The sequence below is a fragment of the Lontra canadensis genome, unplaced genomic scaffold, assembly GCF_010015895.1.
Source record: "Lontra canadensis isolate GAN:19392208 unplaced genomic scaffold, GSC_riverotter_1.0 scaffold74, whole genome shotgun sequence".
NCBI lineage: Eukaryota > Metazoa > Chordata > Mammalia > Carnivora > Mustelidae > Lontra > Lontra canadensis.
Window position 1 is genome coordinate 2,715,940 of NW_022631068.1, and position 18,290 is coordinate 2,734,229.

At 39.1% G+C, this 18,290-nt stretch overlaps 1 protein-coding gene across 2 annotated transcripts in view; it reads right to left on the reverse strand.

The window, feature by feature from the left end:
• Positions 1–9,864: 9,864 nt before the first annotated feature.
• The window catches only part of SAAL1 (serum amyloid A like 1), a 28,395-nt gene continuing 19,969 nt past the window's right edge, over positions 9,865–18,290 (reverse strand). For both annotated transcript variants that reach the window (XM_032881159.1, XM_032881161.1), the window contains exons 10-12: positions 15,536–15,729; positions 13,417–13,509; positions 9,865–12,727 (exon numbers count right to left, since the gene is read on the reverse strand). In XM_032881159.1, the coding sequence (XP_032737050.1) occupies positions 12,635–12,727; positions 13,417–13,509; positions 15,536–15,729 (380 nt within the window). In that variant the 3' untranslated portion in view covers positions 9,865–12,634. The remainder of the gene's footprint in view (positions 12,728–13,416; positions 13,510–15,535; positions 15,730–18,290) is intronic.

The window sequence follows — 18,290 nt, forward strand, 5'->3', positions numbered from 1 at the left end:
TTCCAAATAGACACAAAGGAGAGATCATCCCTTCATCTTTGGGGAAATCCTACCTGCATGGCATTAATACCCCAGGACCCCACACTGGAAGAGGTTAGTTGGAGCCACCTTTTCTTAGGTGCCAGATATCAGAAAACTTTACAGGCTCCACTGTGACAGAAATCAATTTTAAAAAGCCTCAGTCTTTTCTTACAAAGAGAAGCAGCCATGCCCTTAATCTGCATTGAGTCATCACTGAGGACTCTGGCGTATGTATTATGTAACTTTTCCTTGAAAGGTAACAAGCCATTGATAATCAGATGTGTAAATAACCTGGATATGACCTGCTAAGTAGGCGTTTGAGACACCTAAGGGGCCAAGAGGACTCACAACAAAACACGACCAGGAAAACGAAGCCTCAAAGAAGCCAGGAGTAGCCTTTTTACTTAGTAGATGATACCAGCAAATCAGCTCACACGGCAACTTAGCAAACTCAGAGCTGCTTCAGAACGCTCCTGCACAGTGAGTTGCTCCATTCTTTCCTCTCCAGACTGTGTGCATGCTCATCCCATTGAGGCAGGGACACACGGTCCCAGATGCTCACGTGGCCAAAGGCAAAGAAGCGGAAATTCCACATGTGGCCGTTTTGTTTGCCAACTGGCCCACATGTACAGCAGAAATGGTTATTGTTTGTCTCTGTAATAAAATCACTGAATAAATTTTGTAGAGCTTTAAATCAGCCTCATAAGCGTCACCAGGCAACTCCCCCAGGAAAGACAAGGAGAATGGTGAGGTACAGAACTCCAGGGACACAGAAAAGGACCAGTGTACGAGCGTGTGTCTCTTGCAAAGGACTAGTGCTAGAAATGCTAGAAACTTTGTGCTAACCATGAAAATCCAATCATAATGCAAAACCCCAAAACCCATGGAGCCCTGACATTGGTAGCAACCAATTCTACGCCAAAGTGGAGCTCCTTCTGAAAGCACTGCAAAAATCCAATGTCACAGTCATGGACCAGAAAAACAAGAAGGATGAGCCCACAAGAAGCGGCAGGTGTTGCTTATAATAGTTGCGTTTTCATGTGGTGACAGCCATAAGAGGACTGGTAATCTGCATCTTTCAGCCACATTATACCTCTGAAAGGCTTGTGCTGGCTGAGTAACCTGCTGACTGGACAAAGAACGCCTCAAGCATACAGAGGTCGGATCCAGGTTTTGTAGCACCTGAAGCTTATTCAATTTGGGAGACCGTTCAAGAAAATGACTAAAAATTTCACAGCTGAAATTGTTAGGCACCTCCCAGGCATTCTGGAAGGGGCTTGAGCAAGTTTGAGGCCCTTAACATAGTAGCTCTCAAACTTTGTTGTACATTAGACCCATGTGGGGAGCTTTAAAAATCCTGATACCCAGTTTGCACCGCATACCAAGTAAATCAGAATGTAGGGGGAGGGGGCGTGTGGGGTGGGGAGAGCCAGGTATCAGCATTTTTAAAATACCTTTAGGTGATTATTATGTGCATCAAACTTTGGGGACCACTGCTTAAAGGTTAAGCTTTATTAGCTTTAGGTAATTCTGTCTCTGGATAGGGAGTACAGCTTTCATTTATTTAGGCAATTAACACTTATGGAACAACTGCCATATTCCAAGCACTGTATTCCCAGTCCTTGACACTGACATGTATCTGGGAATCAGCTGATGCTTGCTTAATATACGAACGAACTAGTTAGGCTGTTTTACATTGGAGGTTGGTTGTAAACCAGATTTGGAATTCTCCAATTTCTTTTCCTTTAGATTTGCCAGCTTTTAAAGGAACACTCTGGGTTTACTCCAAGATAACGATGCTTCGTAACATATATATTAGGTGGTCCCTATGGATTCTGGATACAAAGTCAGTCAGCAAACCTCCAGCCTCCTAAAATGTAATGAAATCAAGTCCCACATAGGGCTCCTTGCTCAGCAGGGAGCCTGCTTCTCTCTCTGCCTCTGCCTGCCATTCTGCCTGCTTGTGCTCTCTCTCTGACAAATAAATAAAATCTTTAAAAAATATATTTATCATCTATCATCACCTGCCCCTTTTCTTGGAAATAAACCTACGTAGAGGAATACAGAATATATCTGACTGTAGAAATACCAAAAGACGTCTCTAAAGATTCTCTTATCTATTAAAACTTTGGTAAGTCCATCCCCTCTGACTCTTTCCCCTATGTTATAGCGTCTCAAAATTTAACTCATAGTGTTACTCAGATGTGAAAAGGTACAGCTTCATTTTGCTTTTATCAAATCTGCTATTTCTCTGGAGCCCACATCTGTTAGTAATAGGAAAATTAATAAGCCAAAGATCAATTCGTTTTGGATCCAATCTATTTTAATTTACTCTGGTTCAACAACTGAAATTGATATTATCAATATTGTCAGAATCCAATCTTCAAGAATTCTTCAAGAATTGTCAGTCTCAAAAAAAAAAACAAAAAACAAAAAACAAAAAAAAAGTTTACTGTCTTAAAGAGCTTCCTCCTAAGACGGTGTCCATAGGGGTGTAACCATCAGACTTCATGGTAGATGTGAAAAGGATTGTGTTCTTTCCAACTGTGAACTCTCAGCTTCCAGAGTGCTGGCTGTTTCACCATTGCTTGCATCTATGTTCTACAGCTAATGCAGATTCAGGATTTGGGCTCTTTTGGCTTGGGTCAGGTTCTAAAATTCTCCCTAGGTGATGGGGCTTCATCTCAGCTCCCAGTAGCACCAAACCCTGGAGTCTCTTATATATACATCATTCTTCCAGCCTCCTGGACCAACCCTCCCTCTACCCCCTGCTTCCAGCCTCTGCAGTGGCATCATCATGCTGTGGTATGGCAGGCTTGTTGACATGATGGCTAGCTCTCAATTCAGCAGATACCTGTATGGAGAATTCAGAGAGCTTAGGAAAGCTAAAACTCAGAGCCTCCCTCTTAAGGTGGGATATGGTCAATCCCTGGAATGGAATGAGCAGCCTGTGAGATGGTATCTTTGTAAGGTCCCAAAGAGGGGTGAGGCAAACATTTATCTCCTGTCCTTGTCATTGAAGGTGGCCAGTGGTGGAAGGGTGCTTGTTGTTGGGCCTACATATAAACTGCAGGGAGATATCCACCGAAGAAAGGGCCAATCTATCTTTTATAATCACGTTAAGAGTAAAAAAAAAAAAAAAACAAAAACAAATCTCCTACTGGCAGATAACTTGCAGGAGTGAAAGTGTAACAGCACCCCAATTGGTCTTAAGGGTTAATGACTTGCTTCAAGCTTGTGCACTCCTTGCTTGCTAACATCAATCTCTTGATCTGTAGCAGAACTAACCTACTTTCCTTGAGATGTGCAGACCCCTGGCCTTAAGCATCGAAGGACCAAACTTTCCCGAAGATAAAGCCTGACTACATCCAAAAACAGCTGCTGCTAATGCCAGCAAATCTACTCAGGGTCAGGTTGACAAACGACTAACCACCTGGGCACCTGCTTCTCTGGCACATAGAACCCCCTCCCTTTTCCCATGCCTTCCTCTGGATGGGGAAGATGGTCTTTGAGACCTTCGTCCACCACGTTCCCAAGTTGCAAACTTCCTGAATAAAGCAACCATTCCTTTCCCACCATCACTTGTCTCTTGAGTAATGATTTTCAAGTGGCGAGCAGCTGAATCTGAATTTGGAACTGGTTCTCCGTCTGGTAACAAAAGTACATCACTTCAAGGGAAGTGACATGGTCCTTGACTTTCAGGAACTGATAGAATGAACACCTATTAACTAGCTCCCTGTTTTCTTCCTATTTTGAATTGTCACCTTCTTAGTCCCACAAACCAAACAGTGCTTAACACGTGTCAACTCCAAAAAAATCACAATATATTGTGGCATGAATGAATAAATGAGAAGTGTTCTACAATTCAGTTTCTCTTACTGGTTCAATAAACTTCAACAAAACACTTATTGATCACCTGTTGGAAGTTCATCTCTGATTGAAGATACAGAACATTTTATTAATATCCCAATGCTCCCAAGAAGAACCAAATTCTGTCCACTGAAATCCTCTGAGGCTCAACAGCAACATTACAACTACCAGCACTGGCACAAAGGGCAAGAGAACTGGTCAGAGTGACAGTCGGGGCTAAAAAAAGAATTAAGCTCCAATTTCAGAGCCAGAAAAGAATAGATTCTAACCAAAGAAAATATTTCCCAAACTCCAAGGATGTGACAAATAAGCTCACAGCACCTTTTCTATAGTGGAAGTAGAGCAATCTAATTTGTCTGATGGCAATTACGTGAGCTACAAAACCCCTTTTTTGCTTCTTCTGCACTTACTTCCAGCAGCAGGTACTCACGGCTTCATAGGTATATACCGGGTTCGCTACCAAATGTTTCTCTTCTGTTTGGAATTATATGTGCAGAGCTGTGCCCCAATTCCCATGCCTATATCCTCCCCACTATCCAGCTACTTTCTTCTGGATCTTTACATCAAGAACTGCAAAAGAAAATAAACTTCTTGGCTTCCACTGACAACACACCCTTGAATCTCCTTCTCATCCCTTCTCCAGATGAGAGGCTTTGGAAGCGAGGCAAGAGAGGAACATTTTTTTTTTCTTTTCCAATTAATTTCCATTTCTTTCAAGTCTAAGTAAACTCTGGGCACAGAGCAACCAGGATGATATGATTATGGAAACTATTAATCTCTCCATCAAAGGAGAGCCAACTCATGGTTACGGAGTAATTGGCACGTTCCTCCAAAGGGCTTCTGCAGCACGATCCCCCTGGTTTCCTTTGGGGCCACAAGATTCAGGGTACAACTTCCTAGAACATAAAATAATCCTTGAGTGCTTCATGAATTGTTGTGAAAAATTGTGTGTCTTCATCCACGTGCTCTAAAGAGAGAGCAAACCCACATTAAAACATGTCCAAATAGAATGAAAGAAAAAAAAAATCTTCTAAGATTTTCAGATTACTCAAGGTTCATCTGAAAATATGAAATCTGGATCTTTGAAGGCCATTTAGATATCACTTGCTGTGGGCAACAAGCAAACAGTACATCTGGAGCAAGAAGTCTTCAAATCGCTTTCAATATTGACTACTACAATCACAAAAACTGAAATTATTTCTAGAACTGATTATGACAAACAGGACATTATCTGGTTCGTCCAAACCTAAAACAAACATTAAAAAAAAAAAAAAATAGGGCATTTTGGGGACTTTGTTCCTGGGTCCACAACATTAGCAGATTTTTTTTCGCCCAATGGTGAGACAGTACAGACTTCTCCGAGATGGGGGAATTAAAGGATTTGTTTCCTCCAGGAGTACTTGCTGACTGGCCAAATGAATGCTTGCTCCTGAGCACAGGAAAGACAAGTCCAATGCCAATCGTACTTTGAAGAAAGCAAATTCATGGATTTACAAATGCCACCAGCCTTCCGAATACAGTCCCGAAGGAAGAGTGAATTTGTAGAGCTGCCAAATTCCTCAAATGGTATGGGGTCAACAGCACTCAAAACAAAACTACCGACTCAGTGACTTATGCTAAAGCCATGTACATGCATTTTCTTGACTTGTAGACTATAATACAGTCTTCATCCACCCACCCACCATGATTTCAATGTACACTCCTTCCTGGAAGCAAGTCCATACTTCAGGAAGTCAGAACTCCTCCAGGAGAATAAAGTCTCTTTATCCTCCCTTCCCACTGTCCCATTGTCGTAATCTGACTAACTGAGCAGGAAACTCAGTTCTACAAAGGGTCTGTTCCCAAAATGTTTCAATTTCTTATGTAATCACAAAAACCCTGAACAGTAAGAGGGAAAACCCATAAAAGTCATTATAAACAGATTCCATGATGTCAAAGGAAAACCAGCTGGGGAAAGAGTTTAATAAGCAGCCGTTTGGTTTTTTTTTTATTACAATAGGCTTGACGTCATTATTTATTATTTCCAGCACTACAACACAAAGCCATGTGCTACACTAGACCAAGATGAAAAGGATATGTGGACTTTCCTGAGCATTTTAATATCCTCTTATTGACAATAGATAGAAGATCTGAACAAGGACCAGGAACAGGAAATGATTTTAGTGATTTCATTACAGTAATAGGGAAGAGCATTTCCAATGGGCAGGGTCTGGCAGATGGTCTGAGTAAGGCTTCAACTCCTAAATAGCCTGCAGTCAACAAGCCCAATATTGATATAAGCCCAATATGTAATTAACAAGGTGTCCTAGTGAGCAGAAAAGTTTTTACAAATATATGCTGTAGCCTTAGCAGTAGAACACAGGAAGCTGGTGTTTCCAAGGCAAATTTAAACCATTTCACAAGGAAAGGTATTTAGGGGCAGCAAAAGGTGCGTAGTAGGCTGTAGCTAAAGAGCTCTTGATGTTCCAGTACAAGTCATATTTGCAATGAGCTATCAAGTCTGGTACATCTTCACCTAATTTATTGCTCGTGAAAAATAAATGCAGTTGTAGAATTTCCAGATTCTTGAAGCTTTTCAGATCTCATTCATGAAACCCTAAAAAGCTCTATATTTTGAAATCATGAAGAGTGGTGCTTCCAGCTTTGCTCCTTTAGCTAATTGCTTTGGCTATTTGGAGTCTTACGGTTCCACCTGAATTTTAGGACTTTTTTTCCCCCTACTTCTGTGAGAAAAAAAAAAAAATGCCCACTAGGATTTTAATAGGGATTGCACTGAATCTATAGATTACTTTGGGTAGCATGAACATTTTAACAATGTTCTTTCTTCCACTTCATGATCATGGGATGTCCTTCCACTTATTTGTGTCTGCCTGATTTTTTTGTGTGTTTCATAGTTTTCAGTGTATAAGTATTTCATCTCCTTGATTCCTGATTAAGGTTATTCCTAAATGTTTTATTTTTTTGATGCTATTAAAAATGGGATTGTTTTAAAACAGACATATGGACTAATGGAACGGAACAGAGAGCCCAGAAATATACCCACACATACACAGACAACTGATGTCAACAGTGGTGCCAAGAATACACCATGGATGGGGCACCTGGGTGGCTCAGTGGGTTAAAGCCTCTGCCTTCGGCTTGGGTCGTGATCCCGGGGTCCTGGGATCTAGCCCCGCATCGCATCAGGCTCTCTGCTCAGCAGGGAGCCTGCTTCCCTCTCTCTCTCTCTCTGCCTGCCTCTCTGCCTACTTGTGATCTCTGTCAAATAAATAAAAACAAAATCTTTAAAAAAAAAAAAAAGAATACACCATGGAGAAAGGAGAGTCTCTTCAATAAATGGTGTTAAGGAAAACGATATCCATAAAAAGGAGGGAAACTGGACCTTTATCTTACAACATACATAAAAATGAACTCAAAATGGATAAAAATGTAAATGTAAGACTGAAATGGTAAAACTTCACAAAGAAAACGGGAAAAGCCTCTTGACATTGGTCTTAACAATCACTTCTTGGAAAGACACCAAGGGAACAGGCAACAGAAGCAAAACTAGTTAAGTGGGACTACAGCAAACTAAAAGCTTCTGCATAACAAAGAAAACAATCAACAAAATGAAAAGGCAACCTATGGAATGTAAGAAAATATTTCCGAACCATGTACCTGATAATGAGTTAATAATCAAATATACAGGAACTCCTTCAACTCAGTAGCAAAAAACCAAATAACTTGAATAAAAAAATTTAGGCAAGGAACTGAATAGACATTTCATCAGAGATTACATATGGCCAAGACGTATATGAAAAGACACTCAACATCCCTATTCACCAGGGAAATGCAAATCAAAACCAAAATGAGATATTGCTTCACACCAGACACAGCATGGCTATCATTAAAACAAAGATAACAAGTATTAATGAAGATGTGTAGAAAAAGGAACACTTGCGTGCAGTTACTGTGAACATAAACTGGTACAGCCACTATGAAAATATTATGGAGTTTCCTCAAAAACATAAAAAATAGGGGTGCCTGGGTGGCACAGTCAGTTAAGTGTCCAACTTGGGTTTTGGCTGAGATCGTGATCTCAGGATTGTGAGACTGAGCCCTGTGTCAGGATTCTCTTTCCCCTCCCCTATGTCCCTCCACCTAGTGCGTGCTCTTTCTCTAAAATAAATAAATCTTTAAAACAAAACAAAACAAAAAAACAAAACAAAACAAAAACTACCATTGACCCAGCAATCTTACTTCTGAGTGTATATCCAAAGGAATTGAAATCATGATCTCAAAGAGGTTATCTGCACTCCCAAGTTCATGGAAGCATTATTCACTAAGCCAAGACAGGGGTCAAACCTAAGTGTCCACTGACAAACAGATGAAGAAAAGGAGGTATCTACACACAAAGGAATATTATTAAGCCTTAAAAAAGAATAGTATATTAAGTACTCAGCTTACATCAGCTCCATTAACCTTCTATTGGCCATTACGTAAATACATAAAAGCGGGGCTAGGGATTTTAGAGAGTGTAGAGAAAAAGGACTTTGGCCCTTCCTGTATTGTTAGGATTTTGAAAAATGGTGTTCACATATTACTAGTGTTAATAAAAAAAAAAAAAATCTGTCAGCAAACAAGTAAATAAATAATTCAGAAGAATAACTTAAAAAAATACAGTAAAAAATAAAGTTTAGGGGCGCCTGGATGGTTCAGTGGATTAAAGCCTCTGCCTTCCGCTCAGGTCATGATCCCAGGGTCCTGGGATTGAGCCCTGCATCGGGCTCTCTGCTCAGTGGGGAGCCTGCTTCCCCCTCTCTTTCTGCCTGCCTCTCTGCCTACTTGTGATCTCTGTCTGTCAAATAAGTAAACAAAATCTTTAAAAAAAAAATAAAGTTTAGATCACTACAATTTAAATTTTCTAGTAGTCACATTTAAAAAGCTAGAAAGAAAAGATGAAATTTAATAATGTATTTATAACTGAATATATCCAAAATATTATCTTTTAATATGTAATCCATATAAAACATTGATGAAAAATATTGTATTAATTTTTTCTTATTACTTTTCCTAAAGTCCGATATGTATTTTACATTTATCTCAATTTGGACTAGTCATATTTCAAGTGTTCAGTAGCCATATGTGTCCAGAGGATACTGCACTTGGTAACAGCATAGCTGCAGACCCTTAACAGAGTACTGTATCAAAACATCAGACAGAGACTCATGCACGTTTGCATACTCATTATATTAAAGTAAAACCTTCATTAACCAAAATGAGTGAAGAATGAAAAATTCAAATTGACTGCTTTTGATTGAATTATGTTTAGGGTAGGGTTTTTTCCCTAATATGTATCATAGGTATATATATCTGTATCTTTCTATTATATATATAATATACATATTTTATATATCTATGTATACAAATACATATATATATGTATCTCAATCCTCTAAGGAAGTCCTTTTCTTGATATTTAGCATAAATATATTAAATATATATTTGAACAAATGAAGAAAATAATTCTATTGGCCAAAGCAAAGTGACGGAACACAGAAGTATACTCTACCCACTGAAAAGCCATGGAATGAGAATGAGTACACAGAGGTGAAAACTTGAGAACAATGATCAAATCTGCTACAGGTTGCATGACTTTTTCTATCTGTCCCTCTATGTAGACTGGTGGGGAGGGGCAAAAGGAAAATATGTCATACGTGTTTGGTCTTAAGTGGTTTAGATACTTCAAAAATCAAACTCAAATTTAATTAGGAATAGAAAAACACATTTAACAAATATTAACCCAAGTTCATTTTGTACATTTCCCCTTCTCTGCAACGAAGTATAGTAAAAGCTTCCATTTCATTTGTACATGTAATTCCAAATTTCATATTTAAGCTCCTGGAGGAAGCACCATTTCAAAATATCACCTATAATTAATGCAAGTCCTAAATTTTGGGGGTGAATTCATCAGACTGTATAGTATTAAAAAGATTCAGCATTGCTCATCTTTTATTTCTTTAAAAAACTATTATAATTTGTAGATTTAGGAAGTTTGCAAACATATCAAAATATGAAAATATACACTACTTTATAATGTTACAAGAGTAATTAGTAACAAGTAACAGGACAGGTCCAAAGAAGAAATGGGAAACAGAAAATAACCTGGACATACCTAGCCTTCCCAGATATATCCTTTTTCTCCCTTGGTGACTTACCCACTTGGAGTGGCACTCTTTCCCTCAGACAGGTAGGGGCTTTCTGCTTCCCTTTTAAAATGTGCTCTTTCTAAAACAAAAGGCGAAATTCATATGCACTCAAGTAAACATGACTAATAACTTGGGAATATTACTCTTACAGGGTTATTTGTACCTTTCACCTTAAACTTCAAGATAAAATGGAATTCTTAGTACTAGCTAGCAGGTATCATGGCAGATCCACAGAGCTCACCCTACAGGAACTGGTAATTTTATCTTTCAGAAACTAACAACAGGAGAATTGAGCTCCAGCTAGCCTTGACCAGTTTGGGCTCAACCACTAAGCCAACACTTGTGCAGATGGGCCATAAAGTGTCCGAGAGTTACCTCTGCCTCATCATGTTAAGATCTCTGCTCCAGAAGGAAGACAAGCTTCCTAACACAATATACAATGCATGTATAGGCATATTTTCTAAGTATGTATGTGTGACCTTCTACCTGCCTCTGCTTGCAATGATAAAGGTCTGCCTCTGAATATTCATCTCAAATCCTAAATAAAAAGAGCTCCCTTACCCCGCCTCAAGGATCACAGCTTTGGAAGTCATTCCTCATGATCTGCTGCAAAGAAAGATTACTTTGTGTGATATAGCTCCACCTGGTGTAGCCTCTATCTGTACAGCACCAAGGAGCAAACTCACGTTAGCTCACGTACCCAGGCAGTGACTTCACCAGTGCCCTTGAGATTTCATGTTAAATACAGTCACATTCAGCCTAGGATAAGGTCAGCACAGAAGACATGAAAACCTATAGCATAAACCTACTAATCGCAGTTAACAGTAAGATTTTAACTTTGTATTTAATTCTTTTCAGCAGGAATATTTTCAACAATAAAACTACCTCCAAACTGGAAATTGTGTATTTCTTCTCAGTAATGCTATGTCCTAATGTTTTATCAGCAAAAGTCACTTAAGGAAAAAAGACAAAATGTGAGAACACGACCAATGCTTTAAAGCTAGAAAGATTCTGCAATAAACTGAGAAGGGGGTATATACTGAGAAGAGGGGTTTAAAAAGATGGCTTTGCTTTTTATGCAAAGGAGGAGGCTGGGAAGCTAGCACAGTAAGAGGATCCAAAGCTCACCTCATCTCATAAATAAAACTAGATTAACAGTCACATCTGCGTAAATAATCCAGAAAACTACCTGGAGACTGGTAAAAAGCTAGCTTTGTTATTCATAACTCTTATTTTCTTAAAAACCTATTAAAAACTCTACTTTCAGTAACTAAATAATGCAAACTGCTTCCCTAAGAATAGGAAATAGCTTCCCTGGCTGTCTTTCTGCACAGATCTTATTCTGAAGCACTATACAGAAGGATAAAAGTGTATGTGAGGGAAATCACATGGAGCCCAGTTTGCATACAGTCCAAAGTTCTTAAACTCCCTCCATCTTAATTTAAACAACTCCGAACTCAATCAAATCATTTTCTGAAATCCAACCACTGGAATTATGCTGAAAATAGAGATTTTTGCTAATACACTTTCATCAAAATGTTACATTTCTATCTTCATAGTTACAACGTTAAAAAAAAATGAACCGTATAAACTAAAAACTGCTTCTGAGTTAGCTGTTAATGACAATCTAGCACACAATCAACACAATTAAGAATCGCAAAAGGCTAAGATGTGCTTGTATACTGTAGCAAACATCACAGACTGACTATCAAAAAGCCTTTCAGAACTCTTCACGCCTTTCTCTCTTAAAGACCCTAGGGAAAAAAAAAAAAGACTTTATTTCAAATAGCTGCAGTTAGGGACGGCCATCAACACGATTCTGGGCAGGGAGGAATGTCCTTTACAAATATGAAGGTAGGGACTTTGAAGGACAAAGCCCCTTTACCTCTTTCTCCTTTTTCCTGCCTGAATGTGGATGGAAGATCCAGAGATGTTAAAGTCCCCTTAACCACAAGACAATAAATATGAACACAAAGGTCTACAAGCAGACTACATGGGGAGATAAAAGGAATCAGGATCCCTGAGTCAACAAATTTGGTTTGAGTCAACAAATTTGGTTTAGACTGCCCACCACTGGATTTCTTATTGCATCAGATACATAAAAGCTATCAGATTAAGCTCTTAGAGTAGGGTTTTCTATTAGTGCAGCTGAATGTACTTGCAGGGGAGACAAATAGAAAATTCTCACATAAAAATCAAATTAAGAGGTATGAAGAAAATCCTTACCAAGTCCTCAACCTAAAAAGAACCTCAATGATAAGCTTGAATTTTTGTTTTCTTTACCTAAAGAAGACAACTAACACAAAACCATACCACCCCCTACCCCGCCCCACCAAAAAATGCATGTGGGGTGGTGTATTTGACAGCAGAGGAAACTCCAGATTCTAATGCCAAATGAAGTGAGAGAAGACTGGGGCAGAGAGAAGGGTATGGGTGTAATACCAGACAATGAGGGTCCAATAGGCTTTACCTAACATCTCCTACATGTCAATTTCAACTGTCAGTGCCAAAAGTAAAGTTCATTTATTGGGCAGAGGAAACTCCAATTCAGTGTTTTAAGTCTGAGCCTTCAAACTTGGGAAGCTTTTCTCCAGGTCATCAGCAAGAGTTTTATCAACTTCATGTAGAATTTTGAGAAAGTCTTCTATCTGTGAGTCAAACAAAAGAGCCAAATAAATACAAGTAGAAGAAAATGTGGTTTTAAAATACCAGCTGTTGACTATAAAAATGTTCTACCTATGGTCTCTAAAGAATCCAGAGGAAAAGAAATGTTGACAGATCCCCAGATGACAATAATACTGATTCCCAGGTAGTCCCCTGAAACATCAAAGTGACTAGCCCTTACCATTTAGTTTTATCTTGAACTACGATTTATACTCCCACTGCTTCCCCTTTAGCGTCCATTACTGAATTTTATTACCCTACTCCTTGCTGACATGGCTTCTCACTCCCACATTCCATACTTCATTTTCCTAAAAAAGTTCCTATTTTAAAACTGTCTCTAATGGTAGCAAATGTAATGGAATTTGCTGAACCACAAAAACCTACTGTTCATTCTTACCCAAGAATCTTATCTTTGCTTAATGTATATGCGATTTACTTTATAACAGTAAGAGGTCCAATAAATTCAGTGTTGACTCCTTTCTCTTAAAATTAGAATCACTACTCAGGCTAGTCCCATGAATTACCCCGCAGTCATCTATCTGAGGAAGGCACTAAGTCATGTGAATTGTATGCACGATCTTTCTTGACAATGGCCTCAGAGAGCAAGCACTTACATAAAAACAACACAGTAATCCTCTAAAACTCAGCCACCTATACATTTACTCATACTCACCACTGGACTATAAAAAGGAAGAAGGTTTTGAAATGCACAGGAACACTTTTCTTTGCTTAACTGGCCCTCCTTTAGTCCCTGAGCCACCGTCTCCTGAAACAAGCAAAGATTTAATGTTAAAAAAGGAAAATTTCTGAAGCTTTATCTGAATAATAAATACAAATCAGTGTATGTAACTCCCTATGATCCTACGGGCATTTCAAATGTCTCAAGCTGAGCCCAACATCATTCCTCATTATGTAACCCAAACACTGTTCCACTGTAGTCCTTATTTTAGGAAAAGCCACTGCCACCCACCCACCCACCCGGCTACACAAAGCAATAACCTAAGATGCAGCCAAGATTTTTCCTCCTCCTCTGCTGCTGCTGACCCCTCCTCCTAAGAGTTTAATTCTACTCTATTAAATCACTCTCATCCCACCTCTTCTTTCCACCAACCCTTCTGCTGTTTGGGGTCTTATTATTTTTCAGATCACTCTTGAAGATTACCACTCATGAGAGCCTGTTGGTTGGTCTGCAGACCTCCAGCCTCAACTTTAATCCTCTCTCTTGCTTTTGGAGTAATCTTGCTAAACAGATCATCTCACTTGATCCTTAAAACAAAAACCTTCAGTAGCTCCTCAGTCCTCAGGATTAAATCCATATTCCATTAGTATGGTACATACGACTTTCACAACATATCCCTGGTTTATTCTCAGTCCACCTTCTTTCTATATTCCTGTCACTTAAAAATAAACATCCCTCCAAAACCAAAAAGCATGAACAAAGGTCACTGCAAAAAATGTGAAAAATACTTGCAATGAATATGCAAAAGATATTATTGCCCGAAGAGTTCATGTAAATAATCAAAATAGACAAATTTATAAACTAGGAAACACAGATAATATACAACTATATGGGGGGGGGGGTGCCCAGATGGCTCAGTGGATTAAGTGACTACCTTCAGGCCAGGTCATGATCCCAGGGTCCTAGGATTGAGCCCTATGCTGGGCTTCCTGCTCAGCGGGGAGTCTGCTTCTCCCTCTCACTCTGCCCTTCCACCCACCCCTCGACCCCGGCTCAAGCTCTCTCTCTCTCAAATAAATAAATAAAATCTAAAAGAAAAAAAAAATATATGGAAAGATGTTCAACCTCACTAATAAAAAATACAAATCAAAATAAGGCACAATTTCTCACCTACTGAACTTTACGTGATATAAAAATTGTAATACCTGATAGTAAGAATCTTGTAAAGCCAACATTTTCACATAAATACATTTGGGCAATATGCACCTCCCAAGCCTCAGCCATCTTCACTTGTACAATGCCAAGCCCAGGAATCTAACTGCCAAAAATATACGCTCAAGTAATAACCTCTCTCTAGAAAAAGCAGAATAGTTGACCAAAAAACCAAATTACCAGAGTAACAGAAACTTCTTTCAGGAAATATTCTTCTTAAAAAAATGCAATGAATGTGCATATATTCTTCGAAGTCCTATTGAAATTTTTTTCTAAAATATATGGATGGAAAGCTCGCTCAAAGGAAGAATATGCTAATAATCCTGAGCAAACTGAGGAAGAACAGCCCTTAAAACAAGTCTGCAGTAAGTTATGAAAACCAATTTTTTTGTTTGGCAAATTGGGTATTAAACAAACTGACTTTCAATGAAAGGTCTTTCAATAAATTTAGAGTCTGGAAAAGGGCTTATAACATAATGTTTAGTGAAAAGAGCAGCCTATAAAATTCTATATACTGGATTTTAAGTATGTGAAAAACACATATACAAACATACCAAACCATATCAGCTGCCACATTAAGATTATAAAGTTTGAGTGATGACTTTTTTCTTTCTCTATTTCCCCAAATTTATGTAATATTCGAGAAAGAAAGCATAAGCAGGGGGAGCTGCAGAGGAGAGGGGGAGCAGACTCCTGCTGAGCAGGGATCCTGATGCGGGGCTCCACCAGGACCTGGAGATCATGACCTGAGCTGAAGGCAGACACTTAACCGACTGAGCCACTCAGCTGCCCCATTATACTACTTTTATGTTAAAAAAATTATACAGTGATAGTAAAGTTTGGAGCATTAAGCAATCCATACTTTCTTTTGCTGAAGAAACCATCAATACTTCTTTCTTACCTTTGTTAAAACCTGAAAAATATTAGAAAGAAATTCACATGAAATATCCTTTAAGATTTTCAAGTGGAAATCATCTTGGGTTAAATCAGACTTTTTTGTTTCTTCAGTGTTAGAATCTACTGAGTTCTCTGGTTTCTTCTGACAATGTTCCATGTTTTTTAAGACACGAATCAGACTGTCGATGAGAGGAAGATCTAGTGTACACACAGATCAAGAAGCACAGAATTAGGGAGACAAACCATAAGAGACTCTTAATCTCACAAAACAAACTGAGGGCTGCCGGGGGGGAAGGTGGTATGTAGAGGGAGGCGGGATTATGGACATTGGGGAAGGTATGTGCTATGGTGAGTGCCGTGAAGTGTGTAAACCTGGTGATTCACAAACCTGTACCCCTGGGGCTAATAATACATTATATGTTAATAAAAAAATAAAAAATTTAAACAGGAAAAAAAAAAGCACAGAATTAACCAGTTAAATTTGGTCTTTCCTCCTTTTGTTGACTGACTGATTCATTCAAAAGTACTGAACAACTTATTGGTGGCTAGACAGTTTACTTTAGGTACCAGAGATGATGGCAAACAAGACCTGAGGCCTCAGCCTTCAAGAGGCTCCCATTTTCATACTCTCAAATAAACTAATGAATAGAACAGATCATCTCAGTTTTGACTGAGTTCTACCTATGAAGGAAATTAAAAGGGAATATAATAAAACCGCCAGTAGGGGAAGCTCTCTGAGGTGCGAACTACAGGAGAGGCATCAATGCCAAGAGCCCAGGAAAACGTTTTAGGCAAAGAGAAGTTAAATGCAAAAATCCCAAAAAAGGAAATGGCCTGAGGAACAAAAAAGGCCACTGTGGCTCAAGCCAAGGGAAGCAAGGGGGAAGGAGGGCACCAGAGAAGTTTAGACAGCTGAGCAAGAGTCCTATCATGCAGTGCCTTGGAAGTCACAGTGGGAAAGGATTTGAATTTTAAACTTTTTATCATCAACATCTTAAAGCTTTTAAGTTGTGTATTTCTTTAAGTTAAAGTTAAATTTCAAAAACAGTATGATTTCTTAAAAGACTGAATAATCATTTTTATTAGCTTCTAATAAAAACTGAACATAAAAAATAAAACTAAAGCTCAACCTCAAAATATATGTTATAGCATGAACATGTTGAAGGATATCTCACTTTGATCCAACCACTGATTCTAACCCAACCATTTGTGCATCACAATTACAAATCCAGGAAACAAAATTTTCTGTAGCACTGAACTCAGTACATTGATTTTAAACAATCTAACTTCACTTCCAGATTTACATCATTTATAGTACATGAAAGTGCCATTTTTTTTTAAATTAAAGAAATAAAAAAACTAGGGAAATCTTGCCCCTTATTTCTCAACTCAACGTCACCTCTTCAAAGCACCCAGCCTGTGGGGCTGCTTTACTACAGTCCCCTAGGATTTATTCCCACTCTCTTCCTTGTGTTGTCACTAACTCTTGACTCTAACTCTCAGTTCTTTACTCCCTGATGTCCTTGTAGGTCACATCAATCTACACTACACCATTCTTCTTTCTCACCCCCAGCCCGAACTCTGCAAAGCCCTTATCCAAGGCTTAGGGCAGGATGACGGGTGACAGCTATTTAGTGGCTTCGAGTTCAAAGAGCATCTTTTCACTCTCTCCCCAATCATAAAAATCATACATAAAGTTTCAGGCAGTTGAGGGGTGGGGGAGATAAAATACACCTAGTCCCATAACATCAAGAAAGATATGTTCCTAATATTGCAAATAAAAACTCGTGATTTTCAACAGAAAGCATATATATATACAAGGAGATAAGAAAGAGCATCCACCACGGGGGCGGGGGGGAGAGAATATAAGCGACAAAAAACAAATGCCAGCTTAGATCAAATCAGGAGACAGCAGACACCTCAAAGACAAGGTAAGGGGAAATCGTGTCAAAGTAGTGTCAATCAAGCAGAAGGTGCAGGAGGAAGTGACGAAAGGTTGCCCAAGGCTGTACGTCTGAGAAACGGCCAAAAAAGTCCATTTTTTAAGGTAAAGCACATATTCTGAGGTGCAAATCCAGAATCCCCTGTTTGCAAGATCAGGAATGGAATGTGCAAGATAGCAGCCGGAGCTCCCCTGGGGGTTCTACCCCTGGGGGTTCTAAGAAACAGAGGAAGAAGGGGTAAATGAGTAATCCCAGAGACAAGCCATATTTACAGGAGGTAAATGGCAAGGGGAAAGTTAAGACTTAACCATAGCCATCTGTCACCTGGTAAAAAGAGCAGGAAAACTAACAGACCCAATTCCTATTAGCCTAGACGACAGCTTCAGCTGCTCTCCTATGTGAACTCCCTGCAAATGGCTAGTCCAGGAAAAACAAGTCATTCAAAGATGAGTCGGCAAAAGGAAACCAATATAGGAGCAACGCAAAGACACTTAAAAGAAAAAAGAAAAGGAACAAGAAAAAAAAAAGGTGAAGAATACCAAAAGAAGCTGTCATGGAAGCTTACACATATTAAGATAATATTTGGCCGTAAGTTTTAAAACAACATGTAATCAAGCACCAAGCAGACATAGAAGAGCTCAGACTAAGAAATGAACAAAAGGAGAGGAAACCTCAGCTGGCAGAACTCAAGGAAGATGTTAACAGAAAAATTCAAGCCACCACTGAAATGAAGACAAAGCTGGCAGGGGAGCACAAAGGAGGAAAGACACTGCTCAAAACACAGAAAGGCACAAGGAGGTCAGAAAGACAGAGGGG